At 33.8% G+C, this 20,679-nt stretch overlaps 1 protein-coding gene across 1 annotated transcript in view; it reads left to right on the top strand.

The window, feature by feature from the left end:
• LOC103574584 (tyrosine-protein kinase Drl) overlaps window positions 1-20,679 on the top strand; it is a 54,558-nt gene that overhangs the window by 4,846 nt on the left and 29,033 nt on the right. The window contains exon 2 of the mRNA XM_008554059.1: window positions 12,097-12,224. Within this exon, the coding sequence (XP_008552281.1) occupies window positions 12,097-12,224 (128 nt within the window). The remainder of the gene's footprint in view (window positions 1-12,096; window positions 12,225-20,679) is intronic.

The raw sequence follows: 20,679 nt of genomic DNA, 5'->3' as shown, positions 1-20,679 counted from the left end.
TCTTTCATATTATAATTACATCTATACCTTTTTCTCTCCATTTATTTTCATCAATTCTTATTTGGATTTTCAAAAACTATTTATTTTAATGATATTTATAATTATTTGTGTATTTTTTTTATACAAAAGCTTTCACTACCAAAAAATAATATTAATAAAATTCTATTGTTTTTAATACTTAATATATTTTTTTAAGAAGTTGTGAATACAAAACGGAAGCCAAGAGTTATATATGCATATATATATATATATATTGCACGGTAAGTCGAGTATTCACGAGCTCGTTAATTATTCATTCGGCTTTGGAGCCGAGTAAAATGGGGATAAATAATAAATGTCTCCATCGCAAGCTTTTCTTCCCTTCTGGGAACCCCGGAAACTCTAAAAACCTGGAAAGGTCGAGATCTTTGCTGTTGTTGTTGTTGTTGTTGCTGTTGTTGTTGCTCCACCTCTTGTACTTTATTATTATGTTATTTCCGTTTTATTAAATATTTATTTTTTCCCCTGTAACTATAAATAACTTTGAAATGTTTTTTTAAATCCATTTGAATATTTGCTGTGAATTATCGTAGATATTAATAAACAACTTTTTATGGATCGAGTGAATGTGGAATGCAGCGGATGCATATATGCGATGCGATTTGTCGAGCGAAAGTACCAGGTAGATTTCGGGGGAATTGATTCGAGTTAGTGCCTATCATAGCATATCAATTATCGATTGCTCGAACGCTTCATCGTAAAAGCGATTCGATACCGAATAAATCAACAGCAACAGCACTTGCAACAGTAAGCAACGAGAACACGAGTGCACTAACGGCTCTCGTTTGCTCTGAAATTGATATACAAAATGACGCGTATATTGAGTTAACGATTTTGATATGCTGCTATGTCATATCAAATATATATACATGTATTCATCTCTCTACAATATATTTTTTAAAAATTAAAAAAAAATTTTAATCTGAACAAAAATTTTCTCATTAATTTTTTATCAATTCCATGTTTTTTTTCTTTTTTTTTTTTTTTTTTTTTTAAATCAGCCATATTTCGGCTGCCGAATTTCAAAATACAGTAAGGGACAAATTTTTCAAAATCGAATTTTTAGTATTTTTAGTTCCAGTAATTTTGTGAACATGATTCAATTCATATTTCAAAAATTATATTTTTGTCAGTTACTGTGTTTTGAAATTGGACAGGCGATTCGAAAAAAAAAATTAATAATTTCGGTTTTAGGCCACAAAATTTACTCATAATATTTATAAATCAATGCGAAATGTACTATAAATTTGAATTGAATAACAATAACTATTCTCATCTGACTTTAATTAATCGGATATTAAAATATTTTATGTAACAGTCGCTATTAAAAAAAATGTTATTCTGTGACATTAAAAATTAGCGAACTGAGAATTAAATATAGCATTTAAATATTCAGTTATTGATAAAACTGTTTGAGTAGTTAATGAAAATATATTTAAAAGCTCGGCTAGTTGTAAACCAAGTTGTTGATGCAGAGCGTTTTATTCACTTGGGGATGCAAATGCTCGACAATTACAGGTGTAACGATGCGCGGTTACGCCGATGATAACTCGAGTACTCCCGCAACCGCGAGAAACGTCTGCATAATATCTGTTTAATGCAAATCACATTTCAGAGTTGAGTTTCTTGTCCCGTGACGGCATAAACTACTTTCTCTTCTTTTTTCAAATTCATTCACTAAGTATCTCGTTAACTTTCTTAGTCATAAAACTTTTTTTTAAAGTATTATCCAGTAATATTTTTTTTTTAATTTTGTGTTCTAGTAAAACTTAACAAATAATTTGAAAATTTTCCCACTGTTTTTATAAGTAATTAAAATATATTTGATACGTCGGTCATTTACTCTTTTATCAGATATTTTTTTTAATTTTTCATGGTCGAATTTATCGAAAAAATTTAACAGAAATAAAGAAAGAATGATTTAAGGAGATGTTCAGAATTGGAATGCCAAAAAAATCGTTTTTTTTTTTTTTTCATTGCTTCAATCGATAGATAAACTATCAAAGAGTATATTTACAAAGTGTCAGAGGTCGATTCTAAACATTTCCAAAAATATGAAGCCAAAAGCAGAGAAGCGTTGACCAGAAGAACGAGCGTTCCTTGCTCTCCGACTTTCTATTGAGAATTTCATTCCTGCAAAAGGTTGAAGGGTCTTTCAATACAATACTTATAATTTATACATGCGTTAAGTTGAGTCCTAATGTGGCTTTACTTGTGGAAGTGTTATATGAACATAAAACAGCTGATTACCAGATCATTAGCGTAAGTAACTAAAAATTGATATTTATTCCTATTGAAAACTTTCAAGTGTATTTTCTACCATTCTTATTTTTACGATTTCTTTTAATTGCTACGCGTGATAAGTAGAAAACTAAACGACCTATTGAATCGAACCGAAATTTTATTTTCTACAGTTTTAAATTATCTTCTAACTGAACTTCAAAAGTTGATCGAAAAATCTATTTAAATAATTGTTATGGCTCCGTAGTATTTTTTTTCAAACGCAAAAAAAGTCCCGTTTACGATATTTTCTGCTTTTTTTCTGGTTCGCCAAAAAAAAATGTGTAACAATTCAACGCTTTTTTGGTTTTTTTTTTTAGTCAAGAATTACGAGCTGGATCTTTCCTGTCGATTTAAGGCTGCAGTGATAAGACGCTCATGAAAAAAAACTAATAAATTTGCTGTAATTTATTATGTCAATTAAAAGAAAATTTCTATAAACTCTCAATATATACAGGAATATACCTCAAAGTTCAATGGGTAGATTTCTTTTTTCCTTTCAAAAAAATCACGAAAAAACGGTGTTTTCGAACCTTCTAATTCAGGACTCCTTCTTAATTAAAATGCAATTACTCAAGGGGTTGCGTACCCAAGTGCATAAAAAAAAAGTTAATATAAATTTAAAAAATTATCTTTTCGCATTATCCATTTTCATTCATTAATTTATTTTGTTTACTTATCGTTGCATGTATCTTCAACTCCCGACGGCTTGTGTCTGCTTGAAATGATAATTTAAAATATTTTTTTTATTTCTGTTTTTTTCTTTTTTTTTTCACTATTTATTCACTGCGCACGGAAAAGTTAATAAATATTGAGTAGTCTGCGTGCCGTGGAAAAGCAAAGCTTCAATCATCTTCATCGTCATCTGCTTCGTTTTTCGATGGCTCTATCTCTCATCATCCTCATCCTCATCCTCGCATTCTCATCCCGTTCACTGCTGAGTCTGCTCTTCCTCGTCATCGTTCGCTCTCGCACTACACTATAATACTGTATAACGGAAAGTTTTGTCGTTTGGGTTAGAAATAAAAAAAAAATAATGATAATAATAATAAATAAATAAGGGAGACGAAGAGAGGAAAAATAAGAAAAAAATAAACCCCCGAGTTTCAATAAAAAAATTCCTTCTTAAACGCGATATCGATGCGACCAAGTACGCTGCGTGATTGCCAACGAATTTCTAATTAAGAAATTTATATAGATATATTTATATATACCGAAGACTGAGATGAAGTGGGCACTTCAGCAAAATAATGCTTGGAATTTTTTTTTTTGTTATTTATTCATAAAGAATTAAAAATAAAAGATAATGTAAATGAAAATTCGAATTTACTTTTTTTTTTGTTAACATTAGATTTTCATTTGTGCAGTTAAATTTTCAATCAAGCCAGGAAATTCCGTGCATTATTGAAAAAATAAGAAAAAACATCACTGAGAGTATATCGAAAATAAAAAAAAAAAATTGTTGAGTAAAGTGGAAGATCGAAGGCAACGTAATCGAGTTTGCCTGGTGCTAAAATCCTTGAAGTAGAGAAGAAGCAAGAGCTAAAGTAATAGCAAGGTATAGCAGTATATATAGATAGACATGAAGCAGATACTCTGTCTTTAAAGTCTCACTAAGTATCCGTAATAAGTCTGCGAGGAGTGAAATATCAGATAGTATAAATAGCTAAGGGCGCAGGCTTGATCTCTCGCTCTCAAGACTGATCTCAACAATCTTAAATTTTACCTTTAATTATCAAATAATTCATTTATTAAGTACTCATTTAAACTTTAAATTATTACCTAAAAAGTTTATAACTAGAATGAATAAATAAATAAACAGTCCTCTTTGAAAATGAATCAGTGAAATTCCCCGCGAATTAGTGAATTTGCATTGGGGAGCAGCTATAAGTATACCACTGGTTTAAATATTTTGGAGCTGGTGGAGAAATAGTGACTATTCACTGATTCACAGTAAATTTCGTTAATTTATTTTTAGAGACTATAACAGGTGTACATAAGCTATTTTCTGATGAGATCCAAATTTACGCCAGATCGAAACTGTCTAGCATAACATTCATGCAATTTAAATCCGTATAAATATGTTCTATGAAACTATGCAGTTATAACATGAATTAGAGGCGTATATTCTCTATCATAATTGCGCAATAGTAGTAGACGTTATGATTCATACACGAATAAAAAGGGGTAATATCTCTCATCCTAACGGAATGTCTACACCTGGGTAAAAAAATTTCAAGCCGAAAGAAGAATAAATTTTTTCTCGGTCGAAAAGAGGCCAACAAAAGGCCGAGGTAGTGAACGTGTCTGAAAACTTGTTAGGCTGAAAAATGGTCGATAACTAAGCCTAAAAAACAATTATTGGTCAATTTTTAGCCTGTTTATTAAGAATATTAAGGTTTCGATCTGTTTTCAGTGAAATTTCGACCTCTTCCAATAAAATTCTATGGCTTCAGCGAGATTTTGGGCCAAATTTTGCCTTTTCAGTGTATTTTCGGCTGAATATATTTACTCGAATATTTCTATCTTCACATATGAAAGATTCTCATTTTTTTATGTTCAGTCTTCTGATCGGAGATGATAATCATTTTTATTCGAGATGATAATCATTTCTTAATGCAAGATGGTTATCATTTTTTTGGCGCGTATACTTTGAAAAAAATGAACACCGTCTTAACAGAACAGAACACCGCAAAAAATACATATGACTTATAAAATAAATAATATTTAATCCTATAAATGTATATTATGTCACCAAAGCCTTGAGTTTCTATCATTTATATATCTTTCCTCTCTTACACATTTGAATATACAAATATTTCGTCGTCTGAGCCGTTAATTTAATTCTATTCGCATTTTCTTACAGCGAGACTTGGTAATCCTGAAGTATTTTTCTCATGCTTGCAACTCTTTTCTTATTTCCCAGCTCATCTCCAACGTTTCATTTTCTCAATTCCTCTATTCATACCTTCAACTTAACATTTTACATTCCAAGAAATCAGATAAGTCTCGGAAATCTTAAAAAAAAAATCTTTATACTTCAAGTGCCATTATAACATTTTATTCAATAATTCCGCAATTACTTTCTTCATCTTCTTTCAATTATTTTTCAGTCTGCATTCAACCAAACAAGTCAACCACCCAAGTAAATAAATGAGCCGAGTCTGTAGTCTATAATAAGCAACCGCGATTACTTCACTTGGAAAAATTTATAAAACTACGTCATGCCAAGTCTATTTAATCTATTTAATTGTTTTTAAATATTTCACAAGATTCAAAAGAACCCGAGAATTTTTTATCAATTATTTGTATTCATGCAGTTCTTCATTTTCTTTGCTATCCATCGTTAATTTTTTCTCTAATTAATTACATTCATAAACATTTATCTATCAGTCTGTAAGCGCCTTTGAATATAATCAGACCACGATACGATTTTCCTCAGTGTCAATACCCTCGGGTATTATTTGCTAATTCAATTACACTCTTATTTCCCTTTTTACAGAACGCACTTCCGATACCACAAGTTTCTCGAACCATTGGTTTTATTTTTTTTTTTTACTCCCATTCGTTTATACGCGTTTTCTCTTAACTGGTAATAATGTAAGGTAAAAAATAAAAGAATATAAACAATTGCTGGAAAAACAAGCATCTGTAGATTTTACTCCCTTTGTACCCATTTCACTCATAGTATTTTTTATTTTTTATCTGACTATTTTTATATCCGCTGTAACAACGTTTGTTTCCGACTATTATTACCAGCTCATAAAAGCCACTTTAATAGAACGTGTATACGTTAAATGTAAAAAAAAAATTATGTCATTAAAAAAATAAATAATTTTCCTTCCTTTTTTTCCATGTTTCTTAAATTGTCGTATTATAATTTTTATTTCATCTCTAACTACATGTTATCTGTTAAAATGAGTGTAATAATGAACTTTAATTCCAGGTTATCATAAAAAAAAAAAAAATCGCTTGGTATACATTTGAAAGATAAAAACCAAGAATTCTTTTATATTTAATGATGGTGTAATTACACGAATAATTTTTGTGAGAAACAAAAGTGTAGCAAAGAAAGGATGTTGGATATTGTTGTTGGCAGAAGTGTTAGAGGACGAGGGAAAATATTCAGTTGTTTGAATCGTGTGGGACAAACAATCGTAGGTGTCGGGTGCAATTGTCGTTACTGACTGTCAAGCAATACCACAGTGTACACGTTAACGAGTTGTATGAACTACTATATATAACATATATATATATATATATATATATATATATATATATATATATATATATATATATATATATATATATATATATATATATATATATATATATATGTGAGTGTATGTGTGTAAAAGTGTCTATAGTTGTGAACGTTTGCTAGCTAGTGAAAGAACAGACCGATGATAATTAGCGCAACCCTGGTTACAGTTTCGTTTTGTGTCGCTGTCGTCGCAGTTTAACTTTCTGCCACCCTTTTGATTCAACGGGTTTTCATTTTATTTTTACGGTACCTTTTTTTATAGATAATTTTATTTCATTAGTTTTTTTTTTTTCTTTTATTTATTTCTTTTTCTCGTCCATGAGCTTTTCTGACACTTCAATGGCATTCAACGGCGATTGATTTACGTCGAACGTGTCAATTGTTCGCTGCACAATTGTTCAATGTATGCTTAAATATATATATACTTGTCATAAAGCTTCAACGCCATAAGCAGAAAATGTTTTTTTATTTTTTTAACTTCAATTTTATTTTCGCGTCAAATTTTTTTTTTCTCATCTCGCAGTATATGATTGATTGAAAAGGAATATATAAAATAAATTTCACTATTTAGATTCAATTCGAAAATATTTTTGTCGTGAAAAAAAAATAAACGATTCGAGTTTTATTTAAAAATTTTATAAATTAAATTTTCAATAAATGTTTATTATCAAAATCCAATTCGATGAGTGTATAATTTCTTCTTTAGTATTAAAAAATAGATAATTAACTGGAGACAATAATGATAATATAAGCTGGCATATTAATTACTTTTTTGTTACGAATAATAGCGGTTTTGCGTACACGGTAAGCATTAATTAATTAAGCCGGAGTACATTATTAACAAACAACAAACAAGTGTCACCATAAACACAGAAGACCCAGGAAGAGTGAGAGAGAGCTGGTAAAATTGTGTTGATGATTAAAAGCTCGCCGGGATAATTGAATATTAAGAACTCCACTTGACAAAGTAGTACCTCTCCATTGTCTATCTTTTACTCTAGTCTCCACTCTCTTTCTCAAACTACCGTTGGTTTATCTCGTACAAGAAGGGTAGCTCACCAGAATCGCGAACTGGAAACGGGTTGATTTTAATTAAAGACAAACATCATCTCTCTACAACTCACGGGCGCTTCCAGCTGAACCGCTTCGTGAAAACAATACGTTCTACTTGCTCCTTTTTGAGATTCTCAACTCTCTCTTCTTCCTGATCTTCTCTTCTCTTCTCTTCTCTTCTCAGCCTTTTCCATCATTTTACTATTTACTCAGCTTAGAATAAAATGAAATAAAATAAAAAAAAAAAACATTAATCTATAAAAAATCTAGTTCATGTGCAGTTTTTTAAAAAAAAACTCGAGCCTGGCATTTTCTCAGTGTACCGAAGAACAAGGCTTTAAAATTTATTGCAGAAGACCCAAATTAGTGAGACAAAAAAGCACCTCGAGACTTTTTACGGTGACAATAACTTAGACCGGAAAATAAAAATATAAAAATATCATAGACAAAGGTACTTTTTAAAATAATTTACAGCAGTATCAAAGCACTATACTGTGAATTTTATCTCTTTCGGCGGTACTTTGTAGAGTATGTGTATAGAAACTCTTCAACACTCGATATCAAGACTCAAAGGGGTCATGAGTGGAAGCAAAAGTGTAGAGGAAAATGAAGGGAAAAAAATGTTTATTTGCTTTGTTAAATGCAACAAATGAGTCATGAGTGTCCTCGCAGATAGTAACTGCCTTATGTTTACAGTTGAAAAGAAGAATAAATAGAAGCAATGCTCGAAATTAATTGGTGAACTGGGTAAACTTGTTTCTGATCGAACGTGATAAACGATTTTTCTACTGGCGCTATTTTTTATACGATACCTTTCGTGTTACGTAAACTCCTCACGTACCCACTGTGTCGTAAAGACAAATAATCCTATCTCTTTCTCCATCTTACCTTTACTCTTTTTATTTTATTTATTTTTTTTTTATTTTATACTGTAAAATAAAAAAATATCTGCAACTAATGAAAGTGGGACGTCGGACAAAGAGATTTATAGACAAAAGCTTTTGTGCGGTGGTATTTTTTATTTTATTATTTTAAATGATAAAAATAAATATAAAATCCATATAAAGGGAATTTCACATACACCGAGATATGTATAAATAAATATGAAATTAAACGAATTGTTTTTTTTTTGTGGATGAGAGAAATTAAATTGGACGATTCAATTTCAAGTTCAACGGAGCGAATAAAAAATTGCCGGATGGAAAAATTTTCAGTAACTTTGTATCCTTCTGCACTGTATATATATAACTATATATATTTGTATGTGATGTATATAAAACAGTATAAATAAAAGGTAAAAGTTGCGACGAGAGTTGTCCCTAAAATTTTCCATCCTTCGATATCGCAAGTGACAGAGAGTGTGCCCGGAGTAAAGTAGCCCGCAGAGCCGCATCGAATCTCGTCCCTAGACAGGATGTTCTCCCGCAGGATGTTGTATCCTTAATGTATTTACCTTGGCTTCTAACCCCGATCGAACTACCGCTGCTGGCTCTTTTGATAGCCCCCACGGCCTTACGATCTCAAGCTCTACACTACTCTTTGCCTCACTTACACACTCACTTAGTCCCTTATTCCCTCACTCCCTCGCTTCCTCACTGGCTCACTTACTTACTATACAATCTCGTAGATTGTGTTTAGTGTGTCGTCGACACACGCCAAAGGGAGTAGTTTTGTCGATGTCGTAAAGATCTGTTTAGCCTTTACCGAGGGATTAGAGAGATACTTGCTATAAAAGGAAATACAGACAATATGTTTGTATATACAATAATCAAGTGTTCAAGTTTACCATTGATTAAAACTTAAATTTAAATTTAAATTATAATTATAAAACAATATAAGTTATAAGCAATAGACAACCTAATTACGAGAATAAATAGTATTTATAAAGTTTATCAAACAACAAGTATTTAAGACGTTTAAGAAAAGTTTATCCGTGTTGTGTTGGTTCTAAATTGAAATAAAAGTGTCAGGCAACAGTTCGAGGAAGTTTAGTCTCTCGTTTTAGTGCTCAACTCTACTGCCAGAGACGGCATCGTAGTGTGGCGCATTATAGCTTGAAGCCACGTGTGTACATCGTCTTCGAATTAGTGAAATCCCTCGATGCTAATTTCGGCTCATTAGCATGTCGCATAGTGTGCCAAGGAAATTTTACCAAAGTTTCACATCCCAATGCCGTGGAGGTGTGTCTTGAATAGACACTAGCTTGGGTAGTCAGCTAAAGATAAAGACAGAGATAGAGTTTGAATTTGCTTATGGGTGTGAAATGTACTTGGGCTAGTGGTGTGCCCGTATTATTGGGGTGTGCTTGTGCGCAAGATTATGTTTAAGGAGTTCTATGTACTCTATAGTATATAATAATAATCATAATAATAACAATAGTAGTAGTAGTAGTAGTAGTTGGTACTGGCATTAACAGTTGGCGTCGTCTGGTTCTGGCAGGAACTCTTCATACGCTAGACACGATTTTCTACTTAGCAGTGGAGCCACATCCAGCACGTGGAGCCGATGATGGCATGACGTCCGACACCAAATACCTATCTATATAGGATGGACCCGGTTATATTGATAAAAAAAGATAAAATAGCAGGAGGAATAAAGAAAAAATGAATGAAAGGAAGGAAGGAAGAAAGAAAGAAGAAAATATTCCCGTGAGACTCGTTGAATAAGAGCGATCGGAACTATTATATATACTTGAGAGCAGTAGGTAGATAATATGCTTTCTTTAATGGCTTTCCGCTGCAGCACTTTGGTTTTGTAAAGTAGTAAGGGTGACCTTCGTAACCCTGCCATTTTTATACTTGACGGCTGTTCACCAACCTCTTGGGTACTTCTGCGGATGATCGATCCAATGCACGAGACACAATCCCATTGATTTATTTCTGCGCTATAAAAGGCCATTATCCCAATATTTGTGTTGTTAAAATGTTTACCATTTGCTTTACTACCGAAATACAGCCACTGTAAACAAAATTGATCTACAGAGCAAATAAATTATTTTTAAAATAATAATTATGAAAATTATTATGTAAACAAAATCATTGCGGTTGATAAATATTCGTTTTAAATTAAAAATACAAGTACGAAAATTTTCAAGCTTCTGTTATTTATTAAAAGTGCATTAGAGTTTAACAATATAATTCAAATATAAAATTTATATCCTCGTGTAATGATATTTAAAAATTTTTTCCATTCAAAAAGTAAATTGGATATGTATTATATAAGCATCCGTATAAAATACTATTTTCAGTAGTCCAACCCCTTGAAAAGTCAGACTCGATTTTCTGCTCGACAGCGAACGTCTCAGTACACCAAGCAAGAAGTGTGTTCCACCCATACTACCTACTAGTACGGTACAGTACTTATACTACCACTGTAGCGTATTCAAGTTGGTTAGCAGCATATACGACTCGAGTACTCGCATTTGTCGCGCTTCCACCAGTCGCTCTATTCACCTTGTTGCCATTCACGAGAGAAATATCTCGAGATAAATAAAAATAAAAATTCAGAAATAAAAAAATACGCGCTCGTAAAAAGTAAGAAATACTAAGTCCACACGGGATACCAATTCTTTTCCATTTGAAATATTTTCCTCTTTAAACTTGTCTCTTTATATATCCAGAGGTGTTAGAAACGTCTGACTGTCGCAGATCCACGTGAGCTCGACATTTTCGAATCATGATATCGAATTGCGTAGTCACACGTGAAGACACTTGTGAGCATGAAAATATATCATATATATATATATATATATATATATATATATATATATATATATATATATATATATACATGCATGTGTACATAAAGCCATATGTTTCATCTGAGATATCCCGAGGAAAATTCAACTCTACATTTTAACATTCAAATATATTTCTGTCTTAGGAATTCTCCTACTTGGTTTTGTGAAATTTTCGCATGATCGGCATTACAAATCCCATTCCAGTGCTGTGAACAACTCAGTCGGAGACACTCGGGACTTGTGAAAAGACCAGACACCGGATGTGCCACTGATAGCTACTATATAAAGGGCGATGGTTCATGAACACACCTTCTCATCATTTATATCTACCTCTTGTACTCTACATACATAAACTCGTTCCCTCAAAATATCTACACTTTATAGTAACCTGCCTCCCGCTCTTTCCCTCTTCTCTTCTCTTCTCTTCTCTTCTTTGTCCTCTCTTGAACCTTCAACTATCACGAATATCAAGCTTTACACCTTATATCTAGACAATGTATCCCTTTAAATTTCCCACTTGATATTCTCTCTGCGAATCTTCCACTGTGATTTCATGGGACAAAACGAATGCCCGTTGTAGAGCAATTTGCTCTAGAAATTCACCGAGTATAAAATGTATACTTAAGCGTCCGTTAATTTATTTTCTAATTTTTTGGTTTTATTTTTTCCCTGCCCGATATTCAATTGGTTATTTTAATTAAATTAAATTTTATTGTTGCAGGTTTGGAAGCTGAACTATATTACGTACGAGAAGGTGTAGTGAATGCATACGCAATGACATTCGTTGTACCTGTGCCGGCGAATATTGCAGACTTGGAATTTTCTTGGCAGAGTTTAGCTGGTGTTCCAGTAAGTAAATTCATTATTAATGTATATTAGTGGTTAGTTGGGGAGAGGTTAGATGAAGAGAGATTGAGAAAAATAATGTGAAGATAATGATAGATAAAGAGGCAATATATAATGCAAAAAATTTGGATTTATATAGTTAGAGGGGTTAGTAGATGGGGTGAAGATTCTGGCAGGTTCTGGCTCGTGTTAAGGGGCGTGTGCACGAGTGCTCTCAGGGGAAACTTGGCTTCGGTTGATTGCACTTTTCGCAACTACATAATCGTCTATGAAACTCTTATATATATTATTTATATATATAAGCTCGTTATTATTAATGAACAAAAAATATTATCACCAAATTCACTAAAATATTTATCGCGTAAAATAAACTTTTGTCGATGAAACTGTATATTTGTTTTTTGAGCGAGAAAAAAATCACGTTGTTATTTTAGGGAGTGAAAAAAGTGTATTTAATAAAATAGTCTGGCGTGAGCATGATAAAATAGAATAATAATAGAATTCAAATCCCTAAAAATCTCAAACCCAAATTGAGGCGAGATAAACAATCGTGAAATCACGTCATCCCCTCGGAAAAATAGAGCTCGCGGGTCATTCAAATCTATATATAGAGACGACTCATATACACATGGCACGAATATAGAGGGGTGAAAAGTGAGAGTATCGTGTGAGGGAGAGAAAGAAAAAAAATATTACGAGGGTTCGTATTAACACACTCGTGACAATGGAAAACAAAGTAAACACGTGACTGTGACAATAGTATAACAAAAGTTTGTAATGTTGGTTCGTGTTGTCCAAGTGATGCTGAAGGAGCCTAAAAGCTGCTGTAGTCTATATATATTGATGTTTGATGGGTTGCTGTTGCTCTAGATTATTCGGTATAGATTGGAAATTGGAGACTGCTGAAGACCATGTGGAGACGACCAGCGATTGTGGGGCTGAGAGAGCTGAAATTGAAGGCTAACGTGTAGTTAGTGTGTACAAGTGGGTGTATGCGAGTGAGAGATCGGGTGGTTAGCAAAACCTGACGGTCTCTCGTCGAGGGAGAGTATCAATACTCTATCAATATGAAATACAAACAGCCGTGACGGTGGTTTAGTTTGGGGGTTGAGGTTCGGCAGGGTTCGAGTAGGGTTTGAGTTACCACCAGACTACGCCACGGTCGTCAAGGAAACCAAACGTTCTGGTAACGCCACAGAGAAACGAACCGACGTCATCCCTTGTTTCCTCATTCCCTCATTCCCTTATTCATCTGTACTCTCACTCTTTTTTCGGATTCCTCCAACTCGAATACTTTTACTCGTTCTTCAATTCTCATTCCTTTATTTTATTCTCAGTCAACCCTAAAGACCCCCGTACCCCTATTCTGCCCTATCCCATCCCCAAATGTCTGTCTTACTTCCGCGTCGCAAATGTACCACTCGTTTTCTCTCGTTTTACCCTCAATCAAACGTTAAACGACAAGGAAATTGACGCTCCGCTACATCGTGCTACAAGCTGGCTCTTTTGCTTTGCCAAAGAACTGAGAAAAGTGGGGGGATCAAGAAAACTCAGGGACTGCTGTGTAAGATTCTTGTGATGATGAAGTGAAAGTTGAGATAAAGAAAGGATGATGAAAACAGTTAAAGTATATAAAAAGGAAAATACTAAAGTATGGAAAGAAAAAAAAAATAAATGATGAAAAAGAATTGAGGAATGGGGAAAGTCGATGAGGGAGAAAAAAAATGAATTTGCTCGAGGACTCAAAGGGAGTGATAATTGAAATGTTTTATATACAAGAAAAAATCAACGAGACGTATTTAAGGGCGAGGGTAACTTTCGAAAACAAAAGAAAAATACATAACTGTTGTGACATTACAAGTATGGGGAAAGTTTGGGGGAAGTTTTAGACGGGATCGAAATTCCGTAGTTGCGATGAAAACTGCTAATTATGTAGCCAATAATAATAGTAGTTGTATTAAAAATAGTTTATTAAATGGGTTTATTATGCGTGAAGCGAGGTCGATTGAGAAAGTGAGCGAATTTTAAACGTAAAGCTCGTTATTTAGTAGCAGGAAGAATTTCGGGGATAATGGAATGAATAACGATGTGACTCTGGAGTTATGGTTAAATAATGAGTGGGATTGTACACGGTTTGGTCACAGAAATTGGGCAGAATGGGAGCTCGTAAACGTTGAAATTTAGTTTTTGATAGTCATCTATATACGTATATATATATTTATTGGTTTCACCTAAATTTAGCGACTAAACCGCGAGCTAAATTTCACTCCGATAGCCCAAGCTATAAAAGTATATTATTATAATCCTATAATGGTTTTACGAATTATAAAATACGGCGGCATATATTTTACCGTTTTTTCACCGGACTTGTGGTTTATGTTGCGATAAAAATTAAATTAACGTTATACTCAAAATTATTACGCATTTAAACTAATAAATATCTTTTTATTTTTTTTTTTGTGCAATAAATTCAATTACTTGGATTCAAATTGTATTTTTTCAATTGCCATTATCGTTTGAAAGCTTATAAATATTTATTTAGGTAGTAAAATTTTTTATATACTACTGAAGAATATAATTTGAGTAAAAAAGTAAACTAAGCTGAAATGGATATAATTTCGAATATGGAATTTTGAAAGCAATGATATCAGCGAATTTATAAAAGTTAAAAAGGTTTTATGTGCAACGAGGCAAATGCATTTTAGAGCTGCCGACCGTAAATAAATGGAAGAGAGTATCTTGGCCACCGGAATTCCCAGATTACTCTAATTTTCCGAGCCCACTCAGAGAATTTCGATCAGATCTATGTATATATGGACGTACGTGGCATAGGGGCGCTGAAATGGGAGGGTTAAAATGGCAATTGCTGCCTCATATCTCTCCTCTATACGTTTATGTATACATATATACACATAAATATACAAAGTACATATATAAAGCATTTGTAAGGACGTTCAGATGAGCAACGGTAGCAGCCAAATGTTTATCCTGTGCTGTTACGCTGCACTGAAATAGATCTATATCCTCATTCTCTAGTCTCTTTTACCTCTGGTAGTACTGGTTTTTCTCATACCACTAGCCCAGAATACTACCGAGTAGCTTGAAGCTTCATTCGAGCATTTTCCATTCCGTTATCTGTGGGATTTCTCGTTCCAACTGAGTTCGTTAGTCCGACGGGAGAAATGGAGAAATGCTCAGAACTCAAATCCCGGACCACCACAGTACTCTCCGATGGTAATCTCCGAGTCACTCGCATTCGTTTTTTTCTTTTACTTTTTATTTTCGTTACTTTTTTCCAATTCGTTGTCCGCGACAAGACGAAAGAGGGTTGCAGCGATTCGTTTTATTACCAACCCCTTTTTACTCCTTTTTGTTGCCGCATCGTCTTTTATTATTGTGTTTTCTACGATGTTTTAATTTTTTTTTTTTTTTTTTTTCTGTAGCTTCGAGCATAAATTTATCGGTGTGATTATTGTCGTTTATTATTGTAACACTCAAGTGCCTCGGAAAATAGGAAAATATAGGTCTCTTGGAGAATTTCCAAGGCGCATATAATCTGGCTTTACTTATCCTCGGTGTATACGTAGTTTATGTACACAAACATTATTCTCTAAAGAAATTAAAATTATTTAGCTCGCACATTTTTTAATTTTCTAAATTAAAATTAAATGTTTTTTAAATTAAGCTACCCCTGTAATTTATTCCACAAGAAAAAAACTACTCAATAAAAATTTTGTACGAAAACTTCCTGAAAATACATTTTGGAATAAATGAATTTTCTTACAACATTTATATTCAAAGCTATAAAAATGTAACAAAAAGCTTATTCTACGTCATTGCCTCAAGTATTCTTGTTGTAGACAAAAAAAGTAAAAACCTCAACCAAAAAAATGTTAAAAATAAACGAAAGGGATTTGTTTCCCAGGTTTATCGAGTTTGATCTCACAAATTCTTGGTCTCGAGCACGTCTCGAGAAAGTAAAAGCTGGAAGGGGGTTAGTATGTGCGCTTTCGCACGTCGGCATGGTTTAACTCACACCACATTGATTTATCCTTAAGCCCATTCCTCGCGTTTGGTTTATCTTCGAAACCATCCGCCAATTCAGCTGGCGATATTATCTTTTCTAGCATTCTCGAGAAAATTTTTCTTTCCGTACATTCACTGGCAGTCACGGCGATGGTACTGCGGTGGAAATGGAAATGGAAGTGGAAGTGGAAGCTACGAAAAAGCTACCGCCAACTGCAATGAGTCACAAGCTATTTGACTTTATCAAGATCAATCCGCAACTTTCACAACCCCTGTAGACATTTTCAGACAACTAGTACTGAAACAACCATTTCTCTTGCTCTCCCTATTGATAACTATAGATGTCATTCCTCCTTCTTGATAAATATATCTATATATCTATAAAAGACACATAAATCTATAGGTAGAGTTTTATATAGTGGGACAAACATTCAGCAGTTTTCTTGTATTCTATTATTATGGTAAAGATTCTTCAAGTGATTATCCGGCTGAGTCATCGTCATTTGTTGCGTCTTAAAAGTTTCCTAATAAACAAAAGTCATAACATGTCATGACTTATAAGTAAGTAAGCTTGAGTCATTCCTTCAATTAATCTTCGCCGACCTTTTACTTTAGTACCCATCAACATCCTTATCTCCCATATCAATCAATTACTTTACTGTCTTGTAACATAACCAATAAAATTAAATTCGACAGTGGACCTTCCTTTGATCAATTGTTTTATGACTGACATATAAATTTATACATTTATTGCACGCACAATAAAACATAAACAGTCTATAAATTTTTATTTATCAACTGGACTATAAACTGTAAATATATCTTATCAAAATCTTAAATTTATGGCTGTTTTTCTTCATAGATACAAATAACTTTTTTTTTGTGTGGTTATATTAAAATATTTTAATGCAATAGTTTTATTCAATTCTTTTATAATCTCTATTTATAAGCTTTGGTATATTTACTATCTCTCATATATTTTTATCATCTATTATTATTTCATTGAATGCTTTTTTATTTTGTGATATTCATATATTTACTCTATGAATTTTCCAACCCGTTTTTATGACTCAGTTTCGACAAATAACTTTATTTTGACAATAAATAATAAATAATTCCAATTCTCATATAAATTGAATACCTCAAGACTTTCCCAGATAAAAAAAATATATCATTTTTTCTAAACTGCATGTCAAAAGTTGTAGTATATATTTCGAATATATTAAATTCTTTTCAAATAATTTGAGAACTGAGACGCGTTCAATCAATAGGTTCAGTCCTTGATAAATATTTAAAAAGCTATTTGAGACACTTGATGTAATTACCATCGAGTGGTGGTTTTTATTTAACAGACTACCCCTAGCTAAAACTGAAATAAGAGAAACGAATTAGTTGATATAAATATAAGGGCACCAGTATCTATATTAATCTTTAATATACTTTCGCCCCTGAAAAAGTCCCCTGTCCATCAATTGTCACATCTGTGACTACTGTACTGCTCTCTGATACTGCAGCATCGTGAGTCACTTGTCACCTTAATTTTCCCACATTGAACATCGTCACGATCCAGTTAAGTCTTGTGCTTCAAATACGTACAACACGAATAGAGGCGTTAACGAGATTGTAAACGCTTCTCTAAGGGTAAATCAATATATATATATGTATATATGATGTTGAGATAAGAGTGTTTGAGTGTATACATTTAGTATAGAAAAGAGGCAAATGAATACGGGCGCGAATAAAGTTCGCAACGTCTAGTTTAGTTCTTCTCTCTTATCTTATTCGAGACACCGGAGAACTGAGTTAAGCTGTGAGCAAAGCAGAGCAGAGGAGTAACAGCAATTGGGGATGATTTGTGAATCATCCACTTGTTAGACGAAAGTTGCTTCCACTTTCCAGTGGAGTAAATTTTACCACCCTCCTCTTGGCCTTTTTCGTGTGGGAATTGCGGGGGCCGGTGAGGGAGCAAAAAAATGAGGAAAAGCCAAAGGAGAACCGGAGACGAGCTGTGGAGCAGGAGGGTGTTTTCGACGCCTCGGGGGGCCAAATGGTAAGTAAGGGACTAGAGAAGAGAGAAGAGAGTAAGCTGGTTAGGTGGTGTGAGAGTTAACTTACCCTACGGCGACAATTACTTGTAATACTGTCGCCCCCAGCGGTGATGGAGACTCGATGGGGCGTATTCTCGATAAAAAAGATATTACCGAGGACTTTACTCTCTCTTATTCACTACGCTTCCGCTTTAGAGATCCTAGTAGTGTCTTACAGTTGACAGTTGTCTATATACGGGACCCTCAGGCGGGTCACCCTTACTTACTTATTTACTTGCTCGTCTTATTCTACTTGCTGATTATTAGGCTTGTAAGAAAAGGACTTCTGAGGATTCACTGGGATTATCATAAACATATGATCATGAATCACTCATATTTTATTCAACACTTTTACTTTTTCGTCTTTAATGGAATATTTATTAAACTTTTTTCCCGAGCCCTAAATTTATCCTTGGAGATTAAAATTTTAATTTTGAATTTTAAAAGAAAATCCTGTAATAATTATTTTAAAAATGAATATTTGAATGCCAAAGAGTTAAATTTTATTTTTTAATTATTAATTATAGAAAAATCTAGTCTAGTAATAGAACTATGGAGCTCACGTACTCTGTTAAAAAAAGTATACTTGGATAAAATAACAAATACTAAAGTCGAAAATCAGTTGCCCAGTATTATGACATATTAATGGCACAAAGTGAACTAAATTGCTAAAGGAATAGACTTACGAGACACGCCCATATGTGCTGCGATCCTTCATCATTATCCTTACAAACTCCTATAATATTATGGCTTACAGCCCGCAATGTGTCTACTCGACATTTACGAGACTACACCACCATCATCATAACTGTCAGCAATGATGATAGCAATTTGAAATTAATTGGGAATTTACTGAGATCGCGACTAGTGACGCAAAGTGATTAATTAACTACTTCCACCATCATCATCACATTGCTCTCACATACACATAGACATTAAGCACTCACACGCACATACTATACCCAAGGCTGCCGCACAGCAATGCGTGCATGGGTTGTAGTACCAGAGCACAGTAGATACAAATATAGTAGGACGTGGTAGTGGCGCTAATGCACGCAGACTATAGAACCCCGTGATGCTCGATGGCATCAGCGTGGCGGCAGCTAGCAGCGATAAGTCCTGTGGGATAACAGCCTCGTGTTTCGGATAACAGGGAATATCACGGTACACCCGACACCGTGAAACACACCGCGTCGTGGCCGTGACAAACACTCTGTTACTGCTATGCCATTTCTCTACTCCGACCCTCCGCGAATAGTCTAGAGGCCGTCGTCCGCCACCATCACCACCGCCGCCAGTTCAACACCCCCGGCCCCTAAAACCCTAACGGATTATACAGCATAATCACTGGAAACCCGAGACCTCGGCGTAATTCCCATGAAATATCCGTTAAAATTTATCTACCAAGTGTGAGACGACAAATACCTGGGTATTAAAATACCATATCACGGATTATTATTTTTCCCAGATCACGAGTGTGAATACTGAAATTAAACTCGTTGAAAATATCAATCCGATACTTTTTTTTTTTTCAATAACCCCAGTATAAAATATTTATTTCCTGAAATCGGATTAATAAATCATCAAAAATAATTGTTGGATTTAAAATATTAAATTTTAATTGATTGAATTTTTTTTTTTAATTATTTAAACGATAAAAAAGTTTGCTGTTATATTAAAAAAAATATTTGCCCTTAATTTTTCACGTCAATGTCACTCTGTTGGCAGTTTTTATTTTTTGTTGACGCCTGGCTGTGTAAAGAAACTTCATCGGCACGATAGACAGGACAAATAAAGGTGGAGAAAAAAAAAAGAAAAATGGAAGCAGGATCGAAAAAAAATAGTTTTGGCAGGCCGAGCGAATCAGCAGGAAAATTGAAAATGTTGGTTCTTGTTTAAAGTTGCTATCGGTGGTTACGTGGCGACTGTCACCCCTACACCACATGCTTCCCTCTCAGCGTCCTCGATAGTTGCCAAAGCCGTGTAGAGTAATCGAAGGCTCGCCCCATCCACTCTATCTTCATCTATACACATATATATGTATATGGAGTATACACAAGCGTGTCCACAAACCTCGTAAGACCTACAACGACTACGTGCCACGTTGTATAATGTATCTTTCCTTTTTAGCCTCTTGCCAAAGAAGAAGAAGACGAGAAAGAAAGAGAAATGTGCCGCCCCATACCACCAGAAAGGTGTCCGCGTATACTTTAACATAATAGAGGGTGCATTATGCCATGTACGCGTGCAAGATTTTTGTCTCGGTCTTCATCCTTCTTCTTCTTTTAGTCGTCCTTGTATGTCGTACACCATACGTCAACCTTACAAAGTGGAAGAGAAGACGA

The sequence above is a fragment of the Microplitis demolitor genome, chromosome 3, assembly GCF_026212275.2.
Source record: "Microplitis demolitor isolate Queensland-Clemson2020A chromosome 3, iyMicDemo2.1a, whole genome shotgun sequence".
Taxonomy (NCBI): domain Eukaryota; kingdom Metazoa; phylum Arthropoda; class Insecta; order Hymenoptera; family Braconidae; genus Microplitis; species Microplitis demolitor.
This window is presented reverse-complemented; position numbering and strand designations above follow the sequence as displayed.